The sequence below is a fragment of the Macadamia integrifolia genome, chromosome 7 (genome assembly GCF_013358625.1).
Source record: "Macadamia integrifolia cultivar HAES 741 chromosome 7, SCU_Mint_v3, whole genome shotgun sequence".
NCBI classification, from domain to species: domain Eukaryota; kingdom Viridiplantae; phylum Streptophyta; class Magnoliopsida; order Proteales; family Proteaceae; genus Macadamia; species Macadamia integrifolia.
In genome coordinates this window covers 20,950,302-20,970,056 of record NC_056563.1, presented here as the reverse complement: position 1 = coordinate 20,970,056, position 19,755 = coordinate 20,950,302, and the positions used below count along the sequence as shown (strand labels likewise).

At 40.2% G+C, this 19,755-nt stretch overlaps 2 protein-coding genes across 4 annotated transcripts in view; one reads left to right on the top strand and one right to left on the bottom strand.

Annotated features, from left to right (window-relative positions):
• LOC122083982 (aminopeptidase P1) overlaps positions 1-13,563 on the top strand; it is a 30,540-nt gene extending 16,977 nt beyond the window's left edge. The window contains exons 9-18 of one of the 3 annotated variants that reach the window (XR_006141786.1): positions 620-686; positions 2,641-2,775; positions 4,445-4,525; positions 5,233-5,287; positions 5,362-5,466; positions 5,606-5,677; positions 6,338-6,349; positions 6,684-6,808; positions 8,939-9,156; positions 13,072-13,563. Coding sequence is in view for 2 of the 3 variants with exons in the window: in XM_042651947.1 (XP_042507881.1) it covers positions 620-686; positions 2,641-2,775; positions 4,445-4,525; positions 5,233-5,287; positions 5,362-5,466; positions 5,606-5,677; positions 6,338-6,349; positions 6,684-6,808; positions 8,939-9,100 (814 nt within the window). In the remaining variant the exon portion in view is untranslated. Of the gene's footprint in view, positions 1-619; positions 687-2,640; positions 2,776-4,444; positions 4,526-5,232; positions 5,288-5,361; positions 5,467-5,605; positions 5,678-6,337; positions 6,350-6,683; positions 6,809-8,938; positions 9,263-13,071 lie in introns of those variants that run through there. The other 2 variants (XM_042651947.1, XM_042651948.1) reach the window with 2 other exon arrangements.
• A 3,668-nt stretch (positions 13,564-17,231) lies between these two features.
• Positions 17,232-19,509, bottom strand: LOC122084570 (protein BZR1 homolog 1-like). Its single transcript, XM_042652921.1, has 2 exons — positions 19,007-19,509; positions 17,232-18,421 (listed from the first exon to the last, which is right to left on the bottom strand). The coding sequence occupies exons 1-2, from the start codon at positions 19,229-19,231 to the stop codon at positions 17,681-17,683; spliced, it is 966 nt and encodes a 321-aa protein (XP_042508855.1). The 5' UTR covers positions 19,232-19,509; the 3' UTR covers positions 17,232-17,680.
• Between the last annotated feature and the right edge of the window lie 246 nt (positions 19,510-19,755).

Sequence of the window (19,755 nt, the reverse complement as noted above, 5' to 3'; positions counted from 1 at the left end):
TAAAAAAAAAAAAACCAGCAGTAACAAACATATTTCTATTCTTTTTTAATTCTCAGGAACAAAGAGAAACAAAGAGTTATCATGCAGGGCCTAGGTGACTAACCTGATTAGCTCTGGATGATAGATCTTCATGTGAAAGCACACTGTTGGTCAGATGAATTTGTTGGGCACTTCTTATTTGGCTTCTTTTAAAAGAACTAGCAGGGATTTTTTTTTTTTTAATCTAAAATTAAAATCCTCTTTATGTTTACAACTAAGATGCAAGGCAAAATAACTTTCAAACTATTAATGGGTGTCTTAATGCCTCCGCTGAGGTGGGATCATAGATATATGACATGTACTTCAAAGATGAAAGCTGTTAACAGTTAACTGTTGTAATTGTAGAGCATCAACATCTTCACTTATCATAGAGCTCTTTGGGTGCTTAATTTAAGTGGGTAGACAATCTTTGTGCTGGGAGAGTGTCAGTTGTGCTTTTTCACGTTCCATGTATTATATTTCTGTTAACAGTTAACTATTGTACTTTAAGAACATTAAGATATTATGTGGTAAAGTGGTATGCATTATATCTGTTTCTTATTCATGCTTTCTACTTTTCTTTTGGTTTACACATTGGCAGGGAAACAATGAAACTAACGGAGGTTTCTGTGAGTGATAAGTTAGAGGGTTTCCGTGCAACAAAAGAGGTATAAATATATATATATATATATATAATAGATATGTTAGATTAAAAGTATGACTTATTATTTTATTTCTGGAAAGAATCTGAATATTTCTTATGAGATTCCATATGTTATTTACAATCTAATGTCTGGGAAATTTGTTGATTTTTGTAATTCCGTCTGATCCTGATCCTATTTCACAGGATCATTCCTCTTAGTGAGTTAGACCTTCGATCAGAATTTTGGCGAAAGCAGAACTGTAAATACCGAGTTAATTAATTTCTCTGTTGCTGGTTCATTGTTCCATCCATTCAATTCTGGCTAAACTTGGAGGTTTCTTAATCTTAAACCCCTAGGTCCCTAGAAACCTTATCACGGGACCTGCACTGGTTAGTGGCCCTTTTTACTAATGTTACTAGATTGCTTTTACTATTTTTAGTAAATTTTCAAAATTTTTTTTTTTTTTTTAATAATTGCAGCATTTAGAATCTATTTTAGGACTTGATATTATATAGGATTTTAAGTTAGAACACTTTGTTATAGAGCTAAGCTGCAAAGCATGGCATGGCCATGGATAGATGAAGTTTCTGAATTTGGAATTTTTTCCAGTTCTGATCGTTTGGTTGTTTCCAAAGATGACAACCATTTGTTGGTACCCTGGCTAGTTATATTGTGAACTATCTGTTGCTGATTTTTAATTTTTTTGGACTTTCAGAATATTTAATTATAACAGCTTGGTGACCATACATAGTGACATGTTATTGAATTCTGCAATCAGCTTAGTGTAAATGGCTTAGGTGTCGCTTTCAAGATTTTGGTGTCATTCAATTTGCATTTGTGTCTTCTATATTTTGTTGTTCTGTTATTTGATTGTGATGTCTCTGAGCCAGTGAGCCTTTTGGGAAAGAGTCTACACAGGATTTTGTTGACTGACCCAAAGTCCTTGGGTTTTGATTTTGTTATCACGGAACATGACCCTTGCAAAAAATATTTGCTGTTTTATTGGACTCAAACCCATCCTGTATCTCTAAATCATTGGCCACTTTTTAGCATGTCAAGTTGTTAATTGAAAACTTGTGCTCAGGAAACTTAAAAATAATGGTTTTGTTCAATTATTTTATTTAAAACTAAAATTTCTATGAACTTGGTGTTCAGATCTGTCAGTGAAATTTTTAATACTGAGAGCATGAATCTTCCTCTAGGAAGCAAGGGACAAGAAAGACTGCCTGATAAGCCATGAAATTGCATGTAGGTCGAAAAAGAGCAGTTGGTTGAGGCTTATGGTTCTGGGAAGTCGGAAACCTACATTATGGGTATAATAGCCTCGGAAGTCCCTAAGAGAAATTTAAAGCTTTTCGACGAGTGTTGGGACTCCTAAAATACCAATTCTCATTGGCTTGCTTTTGAGCATTGCTCTGATCCTCACCCTCTTTCTTATAGTTAATTCAATGTGAGGTTGATTTGGGATTATTTGGGTAGGTCCTGTATGGAATGATGTTCCGGCTACAACAGAAAGTAGAGCGCCTTATATTGACACTTCCGTTTTCACTTGGGGTCCAGCTTATGATTGTTAAGGGAGATGCAGTTCTTATGATCTAGTGCTTACCTCAGATAGGAGAAGTGTCGAAGCTGTTTCCATCTTTCTTCTTTGGAGGCCTTGCCTTTATTATCTCAATGAATGTATTGTAACATTGTATGCTTAGATTGGCATATTCCTTTGCAAGCAAGCCTCGAGCTAAATAAACATGGTGTTGAAACTTAATCGATGTATATATTGGCATGTGGGGTCACATGGACCCAACTTTTTTGCATGTTCACCTTTTGTTTGCCAGGCTGATCAGATTTCTTGTTCATTGACTGAAAGATTCTTTTGAACATCACCAGCTTTCCCTTTGATTACATATTTTTTCTATCTTCCCTGGTTTTAGATGTTTTTAAAATCTTCCCTGATTTCATATTTTTCATGGCTTATCTGCAGTATTTCAGAGGGTTAAGTTTTCCTACTATATCATCAGCTGGGCCAAATGCAGCAATTATTCATTATGCTCCTGATGCAGAAAAATGTGCGGAGCTTGATGCAGATCGTATCTACTTATTTGATTCAGGAGCACAGGTTTATCTACAATCTTGAATATCTTGTCCATAAAGCAAAAGCATGACTGGGCATGATGCAGCCTTGAAAACCCAATCCTCGGTTAGGGATTAGAGATTAGATTGGGTGCAATCCAGGCCCAGATCTGCTGAACCAGGGGTTGACAAGCTTGCTGGTTTTGTATTTTCACCAGCCTGCGATGGGGTAAGAAAAGGAAAGAACTAAGAAGAGAGAGAAATCGTAATAATAACTATTTTTGAAATTAATAATGATAATATGTGATGACCGAATTTCAATTGGAGGGCATAGAACTGAATTTGAAAGACTTTTATTAAGTATTAATCCTATGCAACTACTTCTCCATTTCCAAACACCTCAAAGCAATGGCATCTGCGGGATTCAGGACATATGAGAGTTCAATCATTTATGTATGATTCCTCGGCCACTCCACTTTCCAATCTCAATAAGATGAATTTCTTGAAAGAACTGTTCAAGGAAAAATGATCCCTTCTCTCACCACCAGTGGCTCCCCAGACTTATCCCTACCTTTCCATCAACAAGGTTCAAGAGGAAAGAGACTGCCAATGGGGAGAGAGAGAGAGAGAGAGAGAGATCGGTATGTCTAGCGGGTAAAAGAGAGAGATAAGCCTTCCTAGGATAGCACATTTCACTCAAAAAAATCTTTATTCTGTCATTTATATAGGGGAGGGGGTGAGGTGTTATATTTATTTATAAAATTCAAAGTCAAAAGTAGAAACCACCAAGAAAGAAAAATAAAATTATAGGACTCTAAAAAATAGAAAATAAACAACTATTAAAGAGGACCTCATAAGATCCAATATCAGCTACTACTGATAAAATAAATCCTAAACTAATCAATTATGGGCCCACTACTAATAGTATTTTGTTAAAATACTAATGTTATACACCCCTTTAGACCTACTTTTGGCCTTATAATTCAGCTCATTACAAATAGAAATACTGCAAACAATAACCCATAACCAGAAGACTTGATAACTGGACCAATTTCTGGACTAAGACTGCATTATGTCGGTTCTTCTTTACCATCTATTTTTTTCCTCCCCCCCCCCCCCCCTTTCTTTTCTTTGGAGTGGGGTTGGTCCCAGATGGCTTGTGGATGATTCTTATATATGTGACTCACCCTTTTCATCAGGCCATGGGGGACATTTAGCTTGTCCCTCCAAGGTTATTAAGGCTTAAGGCGATCTAGGAGGGAAAAAAATTAAGGCCTAGGTGACCAAGGCGCCAGTCCAGGCTGAGCCGCCTTGACGCCTTGATAACTATGTGTCCCTCCAATAGAAAACCTGAGATTGGTCATGTGTGCAGCGCCATTACATTCTTAAACTAATATTCCCAGTAAATGGTCATGTTATTCTTTGTAAAACAGCTGGTAGGATCTTTAAGTTTTGATAATAATGGGGGTAGGACTTTTTCCATGTGTCATAGAGCTATTGAGCTGGAAAGTTCCCTACATGTGAAGGATGAGGTAGCCAACATATGGATGCCGTTTAGACCTCCACTGTTGCCACCTTTTAAAATTCCCAGCCATGGGTACTGTTACTGCATGTAATGTTTCAAAGAGCTCTTCTAACTTTCGTCTATAATAGCCGGCTTTGCCCTTCAGTCATATGAAATTCTTTACTGAAATTGGTGATTTTTGGTTTTTAAGTATCAAGATGGAACAACTGATATAACACGTACGGTTCACTTTGGCAAACCTTCAGCTCATGAGAAGGCATGCTATACTGCGGTAAGTAGACTCTCTTACTAGTGTTTAAAATTGTCCTCGTTTTAAAATTTGTCCTTCTTGTTTAACTCTTACCATTTCCGATCACATTACTTTTAGTTTCTATGCTACAGAAAACATTCTTCTTCTGACCTTTTTGTGGGGATAACAACTGGTGGGTTTCAAGAATACCAATCCTAACTAATTACCCTCCCCCCCCCACCCCCCAACCCCACCCCAAAAGGATCCCAAACCTATTAAATATTTTCAACTTTTACCTTTCCTAATTCTAGGTGATTACATTAGGTAGTTGGGCTCCTTGGGGCTAGGTTGGGCAGGCCTTTGTTTTTCTCTATACCTGTGCTGGCCCTAAACCCCTGTGAGGTTCCCACCATACCTGACCAGTACAGTTTTTTCACACATTTCATACTGTGGTTGTTGATTGACTTGTTATAGATTACCTAAATGACTATTGAATGCATCATCTGGATAAGGTCTTGCCTCTTTCCATCCTATGCAATGCTATCCAATGTGTAACAGTAGATTTTGATCTTAAGTCTTGATTTCGGTTTTAAAATAAAAAAAAAGCAACCCAGTGGATGAGGCTTCCGCTACTAAAAAGCTAAGTCATCTAAATTGGCTGTCGTTCTCATTGCAAATATCTTTTTCCTGATACTTGGAATTTGTAGTGGATTTCTTAACAGTTGTTTAATTTAAATGTGGAGCTGTAGGTTCTTAAAGGCCACATCACTTTGGATACTGCCAGATTTCCAAATGGAACTAATGGTATTGTCAAGTTACTGCTATTTTCTGGACTTGTAATAGGTTTCAGTTTAAATTTAGAACTATTTTTCTCACAGGACATGCTCTTGACATTCTTGCTCGAGTTCCATTGTGGAAGGAAGGTCTTGATTATCGACATGGTACTGGACATGGGATTGGGTCTTACCTGAATGTTCATGAAGGTAAGCACATTTTGACTTGGTAAAACTACTCTTTGTTTCCAAGCCATTGTTCCCCTGCCACTTGAGCTTCTATTTCTATTTGATGTGCCTGTGATTTGATTATTACAATGCCATTTTTTTTTTAATGTATGCTGAGCAGGACCCCATTTGATTAGTTTTAGACCACAAGCTCGAAATGTGCCATTACAAGCTTCAATGACTGTAACAGATGGTTAGTCATGCTTTCATTTAATGTTTCTGTGGCTTCTGTTTGAAAAGAACTGATCATAAGATGTTGATAATGCTCATTGATTTCCTGAAGTTGGCTTGTGCTACCTTTTGGTGGATTACAGTTGAGATTGATGGACTTCTTCTTTAATTTATAGTGTTTTTAATCCATAAGGATTATAGGGGCCTGTACATGCCCTTTTAAAATTTAAAACGCAATCCATATATTTATTGAACAAAGAAAAATCGAAGAAGTAATTGCAACTGATGCATATATTTCGGTAGTTTTTCTTTGAATTTTCTCAGGTGCTTTGTTAGGGTATGTTTGGCTGCAGGAATGAGTGATGGGTCTCTGGCTAATGAGTTTCTTCTTGAAGAATTGGGAAAATTCTGGCTTGTGCCTTAATGGACACAGTCCCTCCTTTATTTATAGTAAAATAGCAGTCATATTCCTTGCATGAATCTAAGTAGTCCTAATTGAATTATCCAGCACTTCTTGTCCTTGACAAGCTGAGGAGAACACCTTCCCCATAGAATGCTTCAAACTGAATGTTGGCAAAAGTAGAAAAAAGCAGTCTACAACGTGCTTTTGGTTGATATTCATAAAAAGAAAAAAGTGCCTTTTTGTGGATGATTGTATTCTTCTTCCCTCATTGTGCTGCAGGTGAAAAAGCAGGTATGCTCTTAGCCTGGATTTGTCAAAGCGGGACATGACAACTACTGCAGCCAATATGCATGAGGCAGCTAATCACACATTTAAAATATATTTTTAAAAAATATGTATTCCCCAAGTATCTAAGTCTTAATTTCCACTGTTAAAACTCAAGATTTGCTGATGTTTCTCTACTAAGAGGGAGGGGGGGGGGGGGCTCTAATTTTACTAAAATTTCTGATCTGCAATACCTGTGGCATATTTTGTATCACGGGCATGATTTTTAAGAACACATAATGTTTTATCCTATGGTGGTTGATAAATGGTGTTTGAGATCTTTATACTGGAATTGTTTCAGAACCTGGCTACTACGAGGATGGGAATTTCGGTATAAGATTGGAGAATGTGCTTATAGTCAAGGAGGCTGACACAAAATTCAATTTTGGAGACAAGGGTTACTTAGCCTTTGAGCACATAACCTGGGTAAGTCTGGGTATTCATGAGCATCGTATTTCGTGCTTATTTTGTTTACATCATTTTTACATCTCTCTTGATTATAATATTCCATTACTTTTGGATGTGGTTTTAGTTCTGTCTCTTTAAACATCATCTTACCTAGGATGGGAACTTGGCAAGGTGAAACAGCTGAGTCAGATGAGTCAATGGTATATATTGCTATCTAAAAGCTAACCTTCCTAGGCCCAATTTCTAGAAAACTATGCAGACATCTTTTGAGAATGTTAGTTGGTTGATCTCATAAAATTGTCCTTTCCTTCTGTTGTATGGTGAAGTTTTTAGGATCGGGAGAAAAACTGATTCTAGTTTCTTCTCATGCTTTTATATAGTGGGAAAACATGACAGTTGCTTTTGTTAATGAGTGATGATGATTGGTGCCAGTGTGTCATATTTTTTTCTTTGGCAACTATTATAGGCACTGGATGATGCAGATCCGAATTTCAAGAATTGAAATTGGATCGATGAGGGCCCAATTGGACACTCAATAAATAATAGCAATAACCAATGGCAGAATTATAATTAAACTCAAGTTAAAGAGAATGGCAATTCTGCAAATAAGTAGAACCTTATAACAGAATGGCAGTTTTGTAATTAAGTGGAACTTAACCAAAGGAAAACCAAAAGTGATTTGAGTGGAAAAAACAAACGTATGGTCAAGGACAAACTAGGAAGAGGAATTTAAAATAAGGATAAACCATAATAAGTATAAAAGGTAAGGGCACTTGAGAAAATAAGGGGAAAAAAATTAAACCTTCACTTTATGAGGTTGTCTTCAACCTCACGACACAAACAAGAACCAGCAGAAAAACAAAGAGAGATGGCGGTGATGATATCTCCTTCAAAACTTTTCTGTTAGGCCTGAGATTCGAGGCGTAGGGTCTCAAGAGGAGGCTCTTTCAAGCCCATATAACCAGCACTTGGATTTACCAGCAGGAAGGTTGCGAGAAGGGCCTGAGATTCTTCCCAGCGGTAGAGTGGCGTCAGTCTCAATTGCAGGTATGAAAAACTGGTAGTAAAGGGACTGTTCGGCATCTGAAATCTGATGATTTGTGTCGCCTAGGGGAGGGTTCCCTTCGCTCTAGACCTTAGCGCAAATAGACCAGCCACAAAGTAGCAGAACCCAGTTTCCCTGCAACCTTCGCTTAGAACAGGGTATTCCCAAACAGAAAAGTAACAGTAACTACAGTAACAATAGAGAGGAGAAGAGAAGGAAACCAGAATAATAAGAGGAAGAAGAGAATGAAAAATGAAAGAAGAGAAGAAATTGGAAAATTTTAGAGGAAGAAGAAGGGGGAATCGGCAGCCATGGTTCTCATACCAAAACTCTTAATCAAATTTTTATTTTTCAAAATCTAAAACTGCACTTCTCCATTGTTTACATGTTCAATATAAAAAAAAATCAAACAATTAATGGCAACTACTTGAAAGGAAACTATTCTAAAATTAGAAGCTAGCTAATTTAAAGATAACTTGTTTCTAAAACAAAAGAAAATCAAATCAAAAAAAATTTTTCTTTTTCCCTAAGTCCATCGTGCAACTGCATCACTGGATTGTCACCTGGTCAGCTAGTTGCTGTCCATTAGTGATTATGAAGACCTGCACATTTTACCATTTCCTCATGCTTAGGAGCTAGGTGAAACGATTTCTCTAAGTATTGCACCTCCATGAGCTCAGCTGCCATTTTTCCTAGGCCAAAATACTAGCAAATATGCAATTGGGGTTCAAGACCCAACATTGAGAATCCATCTTCCCCTCCCCCCCTTCTTTTTTTTCCTGGAAAGAAATCCTTCCATAATTCATTTAACAAACCCAACGAGACACAATTTACCTTGACAATTGACTTGTTTTCTGGATCGTTGTCCATTCTTTCATTCTTTTTTTTTTTTTCCCCCAAAGCATGCACTTAATGTTCTTAGGATTAGTTTAGTTTTCAGCATCTCTTCTACAAGATCTTCCAGCGACAAAGCAGCAGTTAACCTGCCAGATTGGTGGGTTCGTACCACACTGCATTAATCCACCACATCAGGCAGGTGTATCAAACATAAAAAATGCTTCTTTCAATATTTTTTAAGTCCTTTGTGTGTTTCCTATATGCAGGCTCCATACCAGAAAAAATTAATGGACCTGCAACTCTTAGCACCTGAAGAGACAGAGTGGGTGAACAGATACCATTCCAGATGTAGAGAAGTTCTGGAGCCGTACTTGGATGAATCTGAGATGGCATGGCTGAAGAAAGCTACTGAACCTTTAAGTGTGTGAACATATGTGTTGGGAGCCTGCAGCATCATCTGCTGCTTCAACTAGGACTCTGCAAGGTAACTTGTAATTTTTACCCCAGTGCTTTCTCAATCTGAGATGAAAATTTCTGTATGTATCATTGAGCTTTATCATTGAATCCAGTTGGTTAGTTGTCCTGTGTCATCATACATCTTTTAGTCAGATTGGGAGTGCTTAGGGGAGGCTCGTGCGGTTTAATGATGGGTGCATGCTCAGATCCTTGACCATTCATGGAGGCAATGCACCCCTAAAATTGTCAGCTTGTCATTGTGAAAACAGGGTACCCAATTGTTAGCAGGAGACCTCTGATTATCCACTTTAATTTCATTGTGTGTTACCTTTCACATTTTGAGAGAGAGATTTCTGAAGGCAACTGGGTTAATCCAAGGCTCCAACAGTAAAGGGAAGTGACTTTGCCTCTAAGAAAAAACCTCGAGTTCTCACTCAAGTATTATGGGTTGTTCAAGGTGATGAAGAGAATATGGTCAAAGCCCCTCTTGTTCTTTGGCGCAAAGTCCTTTGGTTTAAAGGTTGCATCCCCTGTCACAGCTTCACTGCTTGCCGATCTAACTCCAACTGCCTCCCAACGGAGTCCTTTTTCATCTACCATTATATTCAAATTCCTTTTGCATGCTATTTGTGTTGGAATGGAATTGATGATGTTGACCACCTCTTCTTCTTCTGTCCCTTCTCCTCTGTCATCTGGAAAAGAGTTCTAAGTCTTTGTTGGCCATCTAGCAGAAGGGTTTTCCCCTTTAATAGAGAATTGAACTGGGTTGATATAATTTTTAATGGCTCTACCATTTGTGACACTGTTGGGAAGTTTGCTTTTTGCGTCACTATCAACCACCTCTGGATGGAGTGGAATCTTCGTAGATAGATATCTAGCACCCATTTTTATGATAAAATTTAGAATGCCATCCATTTTGACGTCAACTCCAATCATAGGGTTAGAGATTCATTGAGGAACATGCTCATTGTCGTCTCCTGTGGTCTTCGCCACTTGATGGATTGTTTCCCCTAATTGTTCCCTTCCCCTCTCTCACCTCCTCTCCCCCCCCCCTTTTGTTTCCTCTTTTCCTTTGTATGATCTCTCTGTCTTTATATTGTATTTTGTTCATAAAAAATAAAATTAAATTAAATAAAAAATATTGGAGAGAAGGTGACCGTCCAGCACTTCTTCCTATGGTAAACAACAAGGATGAACGACTATATCCTAGGCCTCAGCCGGTTCTGGGCCATTGGATACAAAAGAGGAGGGAAGAAATTCTATTTCATTGGCAAGGTTTATCCCCGCCTGAAGCTACCAAGGAAGACAATTTCCATATTATAGTCTTGGGGACTAGACCAAATTTCAAGGGAAAGGAAATTTTAGGTGTCATATGGAAAGAGTATGTCTAAGGGGGAGTGTTTATTTCCTTTTTTTTTTTCTAAGGAGGATTTTATTTTGTTTTATTATTATTATTTTTTTAAGGGGGAAGAGTTACATGGAAGGTTTCTAATTCTTTCATGTCTTTTAAGTAAGGGTAATTTGCAATGCACCCTTAGAGAATGCCACTATTATAAGAAACCCCCTTGTTTCACCAATTTAGATTCAGACCCCTAAATCAATCACTGTTAAGGAATATGCCACATATGTTGACAACTATATTTTATTTTAAATTCCAAAATACCCTTACTAAATATAAAGTACCTCAAATACCCATGTTTTATTTAATTTACCTTTCCCCAAATCATAAGATTTGGACCACCGGCGATCATTCAAAGCACTAGAGATCACAGGGGCAGCGACATCGGTGACGAACGACGACAGCAGTGACCAGCAGGAAACCTACAAAAAAAAAAAAAACTTGTTCTTGAACTCTTGGTCGCCCTGTAAAGAGCTGGAATCCATAAGCTTAACAACAATTTCTTGATCGGAGGGGGTACCATGGTAGACGGAACCAAAGTCTCCTTTCCCTAGGCAGTTGGAGGAGGAGAAGGAAAAAGTAGCGTGGCGGAGAATGGTGTAGGAGAAGCAATGGGGGGGGGCTTTAGATTGGCAGGTACCGTTTCTGTACACTAGGTCAGGTTCTTTAAAGTAGGCTTAGGGTTAAAGAAAATGTTTTTTTCTTTCTTGTTCTTGGCCATTTACTTTCTTTATCAACTTCTGATTGCTGATGTTTAGATAATTTTAAGAGTTGAGGAGAAAATGAAAGATTTGAATACGGATCTGTTCCATTCCCGAACAATCATAGATTTCGATTTCTCTCCCGATGCAAATGCTAGCTCCGATGGCGATTTTGGTTTGGTGTTTAATGACCACAACCTTCCTGGTCGAATTCTTTGAATCAAAGTCATGGTGGGATTTCCAAAGAGCAAATTTGACGGCGAAGGTTGTAATTCCAATCGATGATTGTGCTCGGAATCGGAAACAAAGAAGGGAGGAGATCAAGAAGGAAAATGTTGTGGATTATGTTATGTTCTGGGAGGAGCAGATTTTGAATGTTGGCCATGATTTTTGTGTTTGAAATGGGCCTAAGCCTATTACCCCAAGTTGAAGGAGCGACGGAGATCTTAGGTACTCGCCAGAGCTGTCTCATCCGTCTCTCTTTCACGACCTGTCGAAAGTTGAAGAAGATCCTCACCTGCAATGGGAAAAAAATCGTCTGCAATTCCGATCTCGTACAATTCCATGCAATACCAGCTTTAGGCAGTGACACGTGTATTGATACCAATACAATGGTCCAGATCTGGTACAACTAATAAAACATTAAATCAATGAAGAGGCATTTAAATCAGATCTGGACCATTGTATTGGTATCAATACATGTGTCACCGTCTGAAGGTGGTATTACACGAAATTGTACGAGATCGGAATTACAGACGATTTCAACCCCCTGCAATGACTTTGATTAGGTGGTGGCAGTGGTGGTGTGGCGGTTAGTGAGAACAACGGCCGAAGCGAGGGAGGCGGAGGCTGGCCTGACGGCATGGCGAAAGCAAAGGAAGGAAACGCTTAAGAGACATAAATCCACATAAGGGTATAATGGTCATTGTAACTCTTTATTTAACAATGACTGACAGTAGGGGGTCTGAGTCTAATTTGGTGAAACATAGTGGGTGTTCTTATAATAGTGGCATTCTCTAGGGGGTGGCGTTGTAAATTACTTTTTAAATAATGAGGGGGTTTAGAGTGTGGAGTGGGCCTTTTTTGTTGACATGTTACTAAGGTTAGTTATCGATCCGTAGGTTGAATTGGTAGAGCCTAAGTCGTTTTGAGGAGTAGCTCTTATTACAACTTTGTATTTGAAAGTTGGGGTAATGTTCGAACGTGGGAGAGCGTTGAAAAAGTTACACTTCCCTCCCCTATATGTAGGGGTGTCAATCGATCGGTCCGGCTTGGTTTTGGTCTGGGTTGAGTCGGTTTTGGCGTGGAAAAGTTGAAATCGAAACCGAAACCGAACCAATAAGGAAATTCTGGTTTTGGTTTGGTTTCGGTTTCGGTGCAGTTTGTTTCGGTTTGTCTTCGGTTTCTTAAATCGATTTGTAACCAGGTTGGTTTTGGTTTTTGGTCCAGTTTGGATTCGACTTTCCATACAAATGTTTACAAAACTATGCAAGTTTTATTTTTTATTTTTAATGAATTTTGGAGTGTTTCGGTTTCTTACCGGTTTGGTTTTAATTTCGGTCTGGATTTTGAGCTGGTTTCGATTTGGTTTCGGGTTCATCCGATTTTCGGTGCAGTTCGGTTTGGTTTTGGGGTTGCAATACTCCAAACCGAACCAACCTAATAAGGCTTCGGTTCGATTTGGCCGATTTTACCGGTTCAGTTTAAGAATTGATACCCCTACCTATATGTTTCAAGTATTACACTCAGACCTCCTTCGAAGTTTGTAATTACAAATGCTACTGGAAGCATATGTTGATTGAATTTTTTGACCCCTTTCCCCCTTTAATGTCTCTTTTCATAGAAAGAAGCAACCAAGGCCCAAGGGTAAGAGACCAAAGAGGGAAAACAAAAAGGACGGCAGAGAAAGAGATGAGTCTCTTCCATCTCTCGGAAGCTTTTCTTCTGTGGCTTCTTCCAAGTCCAATAATAGCGCCACAATAAAAGTATTTCTGCTGGGGGCAAAGAGAGGTTCTTAGATACAGTTAAGCCAAAGCTGGAGAACAGATATGGTTGATGAACCACAACACCAACCAGAACCAGAAGCTTTCATTTTCACAAAAACCGAGTGGGATTGGGACTATTCTCTCTTCTCCATGGTGTTCTTCAACTTCTCCATCTCCTTCACACTTCCAAGTGAAGACCCAACAGCAATGATGTTGAGTAATTATTTGAGAATACAATTGATCTACCTTCTCTCTTCTCCAGTATTTCTTCCATTACCTACCTTCTCTTTGATTAATGATGTTGAGTAATTATTCGAGAACACAATTGATCCCTTTTATATTTCTGAAAATCTCGGCTTTTAACTGTTGATGGGGTCATATTATTGTTATGAAATCTTGATGAGGTACTGCCATTCCCTGACCCCGGTGTTTTGACCGATCCGACTGAAACCGGCTTTAATTGGTTAGAGAGCTATGTCTGCAGATGAATGGGGCCTTGAGTGACGGCTTCTGGACTCGGCGGGTTGTAATTAGGAGGTGCCGCAGCGGCTGTTTCCGGGATTGGGGAATGGGTGTGGTTGGCAATTGCCGCCACTGCAAGGGCTAGAGAACACCGGGGTCGGGGAATGGCAGCTATCGCCGTTGCACTTGCTGTTGTTCTTCTGGAGCCCATGCCGGAATAATCCGAACCCCAAGATTAGGCCTACCATCCTGAGCACAGAGACTACGAAAATAAAGATCTTCGTCACGTCACTTTCCCCGCATAGCACATTTTCCAGATGATCTTTCATCTTCGTCTTCTTCGTCTTTTTTTTTTTTGTTTTTTGATAGGTAGGGAGGGGTGGTATATAACAGCCAGGAGGCTCGAACTGGAGACCTCCTAGTGAGCATGAGATTTTTGTGCACCATACCTCACCAACTATGCTAGACAGTTGTTGTTCGTCTTCTTCCTATAATAAGTTGAAGGCAAATTCGTCATCTCCTATAGATTTAGATTAAGGGTATTTTGGGATTTATGAAAAAGTGTAATACACTTAACTGTTCCTCACTGACGGTCAGGGTACATTTGATAGAATCTAGAACTTAAAAGGGAAAGGAGTGTAATTTCAAATTTCGTAAAGGAGGGTTATGTAATACTTGAAACATACAGGGGAGGAAAATGCCATTTCCTCATAATAATAAGAAAGCTATCAAGGAGGAGAGCATTTGAAGCCCAACCAATTCTCTCGTGAGAACGAGGCCTGATTTCCTCAATAAAACCAACAACAATTTTCTATTTTCCTGTTCAACCTCCTAACTATTCTTAGGCACAATAGGGCACATCTAAGAACAAGAAGAACTCTTCTTAGTATGTACCATTGTGATATCAAAACAATCGATCATCAGTTCCAAAATTTGCATGGAAAGGGTGATCTAATGTCAATGTAAAGCCGCTAGGAAAGGGTTAGTTACCTCCAAGCAGACATCCTAGAGCAGAGTGGACAGGGGGCATTTGAAACCCAATCAACTCTTTCATGAGAGTGAGGCTTGGTTCCCTTAGCAAAACCAAAACCAATTTTCAATATTTTTTTTCCTATTCAGCCTTCGAACTATTCTCAAGCGCAATAAGTATATCTAAGAACAAGAGGATGAGGAACTCTACTCAGTATGTACCATTGTGGTATCAAAGTAGCCAATTTTCGCTCCTAATCTTTGCATGGAAGGGGTGACTTAGTGCCAAAGTGAAGCCATTAGGAAATGTCTAGTTAGAAAGGGTACTCAATCTGAAGTGGGTCGTCATGCACATCAATTCAAAAGCATGGTGGTTTGTTATGATCTCAAATCAGCCATATAGGGGGTTGATTCCACATTGGTTATGAAGGGACTTGGTCTGGATTAATATGCTCTTGGGTTCCCTCACCTTATTTTAGGTATATGGGGATATACATTGAACCCTAAGGTCTAGTTTGTTAGATGGAGAAAAGAGGAAAAGGTAAAATGGGGTGGGGGAATGAGGAATGTTTCCTCAAAATGTCAAAAACCTTGGTTGGTTGTCCGTTGATGTAGCAGTTAACTTTTTCCGTCCCATTCACTCCCAAAGTCTTACCAAATTTGAGTAGGACTTCATTGAAAAGTTTTGTGTGCATTTCTCTCATCCTCCTATTGCCTTCCTTTTTCATAGAATTATACCCCATTTCTTTTTCTTCTCTTTCCCATGGAAGTGGATCCCACTAAAAATTACATATTCCATTTATTTCATATCCTTTCCTTTCCTTTCCTTTCTTTGTGAATGCAACCTACAACATGTGGGAACCACTTCACAAGTTTCAGACCCCTTTTATCAAACAAACAAGACAGGATCCCCCTCCCTAGCCCAGGATCCATACGGGCCGAGATCTCCTCCCTAGCCCAAGGATCCATACCCTCTATGGGGGTCTCGGGAGAAGGCGAAATTGTTATTGTTTGGAGTCACTACCTAGATCAATCTAGGACCCATAAATGTCTCTCTTTCGGGAGAGAGAAACGACTCTGATGGATAAGGCAAAAGTTTATCCCAATTTGGATCCGATGCACATACATTCACCTAGATGTATATGTGAGGATCCAACACCTTTCCACTTCTTGCCATTACAAGGGTGTAGAGGGTATATATGAAAACAAAGAGGACAGGTGTTGGATCCTCACACATACATCATACGTCCAAATGAACGTACTTGCAACAAATCCAAATTCTTCATCCTCCACTTCCCCACTATTCCTTGAGATGAGATCCATTGCTCATACAATCACCTGGTCGTATGAGCTAGTATCCAACACCTATCTCACCTTCTGTCATTACAAGGATAAAGAGGAGTATATTTAGAAATAAAATAGACAGGTGTTAGATGCCGACTCATATGACCAGGTGATCGTATGAGCAGTTGATCCTCTCTCTCTCTCTCTCTCTCTCTCTCTCTCTCTCTCGTGTACAAAGTGAAGCACCGATTCACTCACCCTCGCCCCTCTTGCCTTCCCTTTCAGCTTCTCTGTAGAAATTGTAGATCTCATAAAACAGAGAGCATGCAAACGGCTGATATTGGCTGCAGTGGTGGTGGTGCCTGTAAAGACTTTTATAAGGTTGAGAGCTGACCAAACAGCAGCGGGGGATGAATCTTTGTTGCTGCGATGAGGCTTGAATACTTTTGCAAGGAAGATGTGTCGTTCTAATCTACCCTCTCAAGTCTCAACTGATATTGTTATATAGGAGTACTAGGTCAACAAAAGTCAGGTTACAAATTCAAACAGATGACCCCTAAATGCTCTTTTGACGAAATGGAGATGAATGTACACCACATACATGAAGGGAGATGTGACACGCTGCCATAAAAAGGCAAGGGAAATAGAATCAATCACATGGGAAAGAAGCCATTAAAGAGGCCCTACAGTGCCTGAGGTCTTTTTCAGTTCTAAATGCTCTTTTGACTCGCAGAACCCAACAACGTAGAAAGCTCAGCGCAAACCCTTTAATGGATAAGAACTGTTCAACCATTCAAGATCTCAAAAAAAAAAAAATCCAATTAAAATCCGTATAAAAGAAATGGAATCTCCTCTCCTCTTCTTGCTTTCCTCTTTTTGACCTCCCCCGTACGTGTGTGCGTTTTTTAGTTGCCTTCCATCAGTTGCCAGGACATGGCACATGGCCCAGGGGATACTTCTTGTTCGCAGCGAATTATTGATAAAGGGTTGGTTCCCTGTTGAATCCGTAGACATTGCGATGGTCTCTCACATGGGCCAATCCAGCAAACGTTGAACAATAATTGATTTCGCGACTGGACATGGCAATAGATTGATAGAGGAAGAGGGTCCCAGAAAAGAAAAGAACAAACAAAGATAGGTAAAAATCCCCACTCCTTCCTTCCAAAGGAACTCTTGTTTCTTGTCTGTTTACAGAAAGAAGTCAAGTTTACAGAGCAAATTAGGTTCCTTAATTTCAAGTATCAAACAAGCCCAATTTGATTCTGTTCCACAATTGAAGCTTTGCAGTTGCAGACCAATAAAATGATCACTTAAAAAGATAAATAGCCATTTTTGTGGAAATTTAATTCAGAACAATTCTTACCATCCTACATTCTTGCTTATAGTCTCCTTTTCTTTAGTCCTTCGCCATTTACAATCCAATCACAAGTTTACCCCATGAAAAATCTCAGACCTCCCATGGAAGTATGTGTTCTTCGGCATTTCACTATCACTTCCATCTAGAACTACTCTGGATCCCAGAGATAATGGAATCAGAAAGCTAGAGAACTCCAAATCTTGAACTAATAACACCCCCTCACCCAATCCAGGAAACCTTACAATCTATGGACCTGGCAGAGTCCAGTAAACGACGAAGAAACGGGGTGGAGGGTTAACTCACTGTCACCATACATCGAAGGAACGAGCTCTTCTTATTCTCTTCTTTCTTCTTCCATCCACAGACGCACCCCTAAACCCTGAAGCTGGTAACTTTTAATTCCGAGCCTTGGTGCTCCCAAGTGTGAGCTCCAGATCATCCACTCCAATTTCATGAATCCTCTCACCCTCCCAGGGTTTCACCCTTCCGCACTCAAATTCGAACTCCGCTCCTCGTTTCCTCTCTCCCACCAGTCCCCAAGCAAATCCTGCAGCGGAGGAATCCTGCGACGAGTTCTGCTGAGCCATCACAGGTTTCACTAGATTAAATGTAGGTGACGCCGGAGCTACCGCCGGTGCTGGTACACCCGTTTGGAAGCTGACCCATCTGCCGGAATCAACAGTTGAGGTGTCGGACTCGTCGCATTCGGGTATGGTAGCCGGAGGGAAATGGTGGCGGCGAGTTGGGCTTGCAGGGGCCGAGGCGGCGAAGAATGGGTGGCGGAAGGGGGCCATAGAGGGACTGTTGATGAGGGAGTCCCAGTCAGGCCTCATCTTCGGAGTTCTAGAGTTAGGGGATGAAAGAGGAGGAGTGACTGGTGCGCTGTTGGATATGCGCAGAGGGGGAAGGGATGAAGGAATGGAGGCCAGGTTACGGAGAAAGGGTAGGAGGTAGGAGGACGAAGCGTTGTTGGCATCGAAACGAGAAGGGCTTGGGAAGGAAGAAGAAGCTGGGCTGGCATGATACGATGGAACAGGGCTTGGGAACGAAGAGGACGCCGGGCTTGGTTGGTGAGACGAACATGGACTGATGTTGGTTGATGTGCCTGCGGGCTCAGTCTGGGGTGGATTGCATCCCTGTCCAAGAAACACAGAGCAGAAATCTCAGCAATGTCTGAAAATTTTCCTTTTCAGGAACCAATAATTTATTTGTTCAACTGGGCTCTGCTTCCTCCCCTTTTCAGAGTCTTCAGACCCACAATCCTGCTAAATTCAGGAAGGAGAAATAAAGCAGAAGAGACGATAATACTTCCAGTTCCACCCAAAAAAATTGTCAGATCCTGAACAGAACACCCAAGGGGAAAAACCCAAAACACGGGAAAGTCCAATATCATTCATTTCAGACGAAGAAAAATAAATAGATCGGTTGTGAAGTTCATCGGTGGTGCTTTGATCAAGTGATTTTTGGGGAGAATGGATTTTGTTTTCAAGAGCCAAAATCTGTAAGATCTCCTAAAAACTAAAAACTTTAGAAGCGATTTCCAGTGGGCTTGTGAGAGAAAATGAGAAATTGGAAAAGGTGGAAAACACTTTCCTTTTGCAGATCGAAACATAATGGGATCTATTAGTAAGCAAGTTTTGTTTTCTGAAAAAAATAAAAGAACTTTCACCAAAATAACAAATTAGAAGAAAGAATGAACCAGAAAGAGAAGGAAAGCAAACCTTGCGATAAGTAGTGCCATCTTCCTCGACGACCCAACCAGCTTCAAGGCAGAGGGCTTTCAAGACCTCGTTGTTGTCACAGTGCTTGGGAAGCTTGTAGTTGCCCTGGGCCCTGAGTCCAGTGTAAATCTTAGCAGCGATGGCCCTCCTCCTCCTCTCCCTCCTCTTGTTGTTCTCTCTCTCCTTCCACGTCGGTAACCTCCCCGATGACCCTCTCGTCGTCATTTTTCCCGGCCAATACCACCACCACCACTTCACAGTTCACACACAAAAACCCCTCTCTCTCTCTCTCTCTCTCTCTCTCTCCAGAACCAAATAAGACTGGAGTGAATACAGAGATGGGCCTTAACTCTTTACAGTTCACTCACGAGGAATACGCTTCTTTCAATGAGAGATACTAATAGAATAATAGGCATCTCCGATCAATTCCACCGCTTCTGGCCGTCAGATCGGTACCCAGCATCCTAACTGCAGAAGGAATAGATCAGCCGTCGGATCCCAGACGATTTTCACACTCAAGGTTTTACTATAAATTAAGAATCCGGCGCAGGACAGATGGGGAATGGGATCGAAGGAAGACGTCATAAGTCATAGCTCAATTAAAGTGGGGAAGATGGGGTGTGGGGCCCATAGTGTTTGAAGCACGTTCCTTTCCCAACATTATAACCTGACACACTCACCACTTTCCAATCACGAATTTTATTCATCATTCATGTATGTATGGAGTGGGGCCCCCACTCCCATAGGGC

What these genes read in the sequence shown, in the direction of transcription:
- LOC122084570 (XM_042652921.1), bottom strand. Translation starts at nt 19,231, where the DNA reads ATGACGACGAGAGGGTCATCGGGGAGGTTACCGACGTGGAAGGAGAGA. An exon ending in ATGGCACTACTTATCGCAAG is followed by an intron (nt 18,422 to 19,006) that starts GTTTGCTTTCCT and finishes TTTCTTGGACAG; the next exon opens with GGATGCAATCCACCCCAGAC.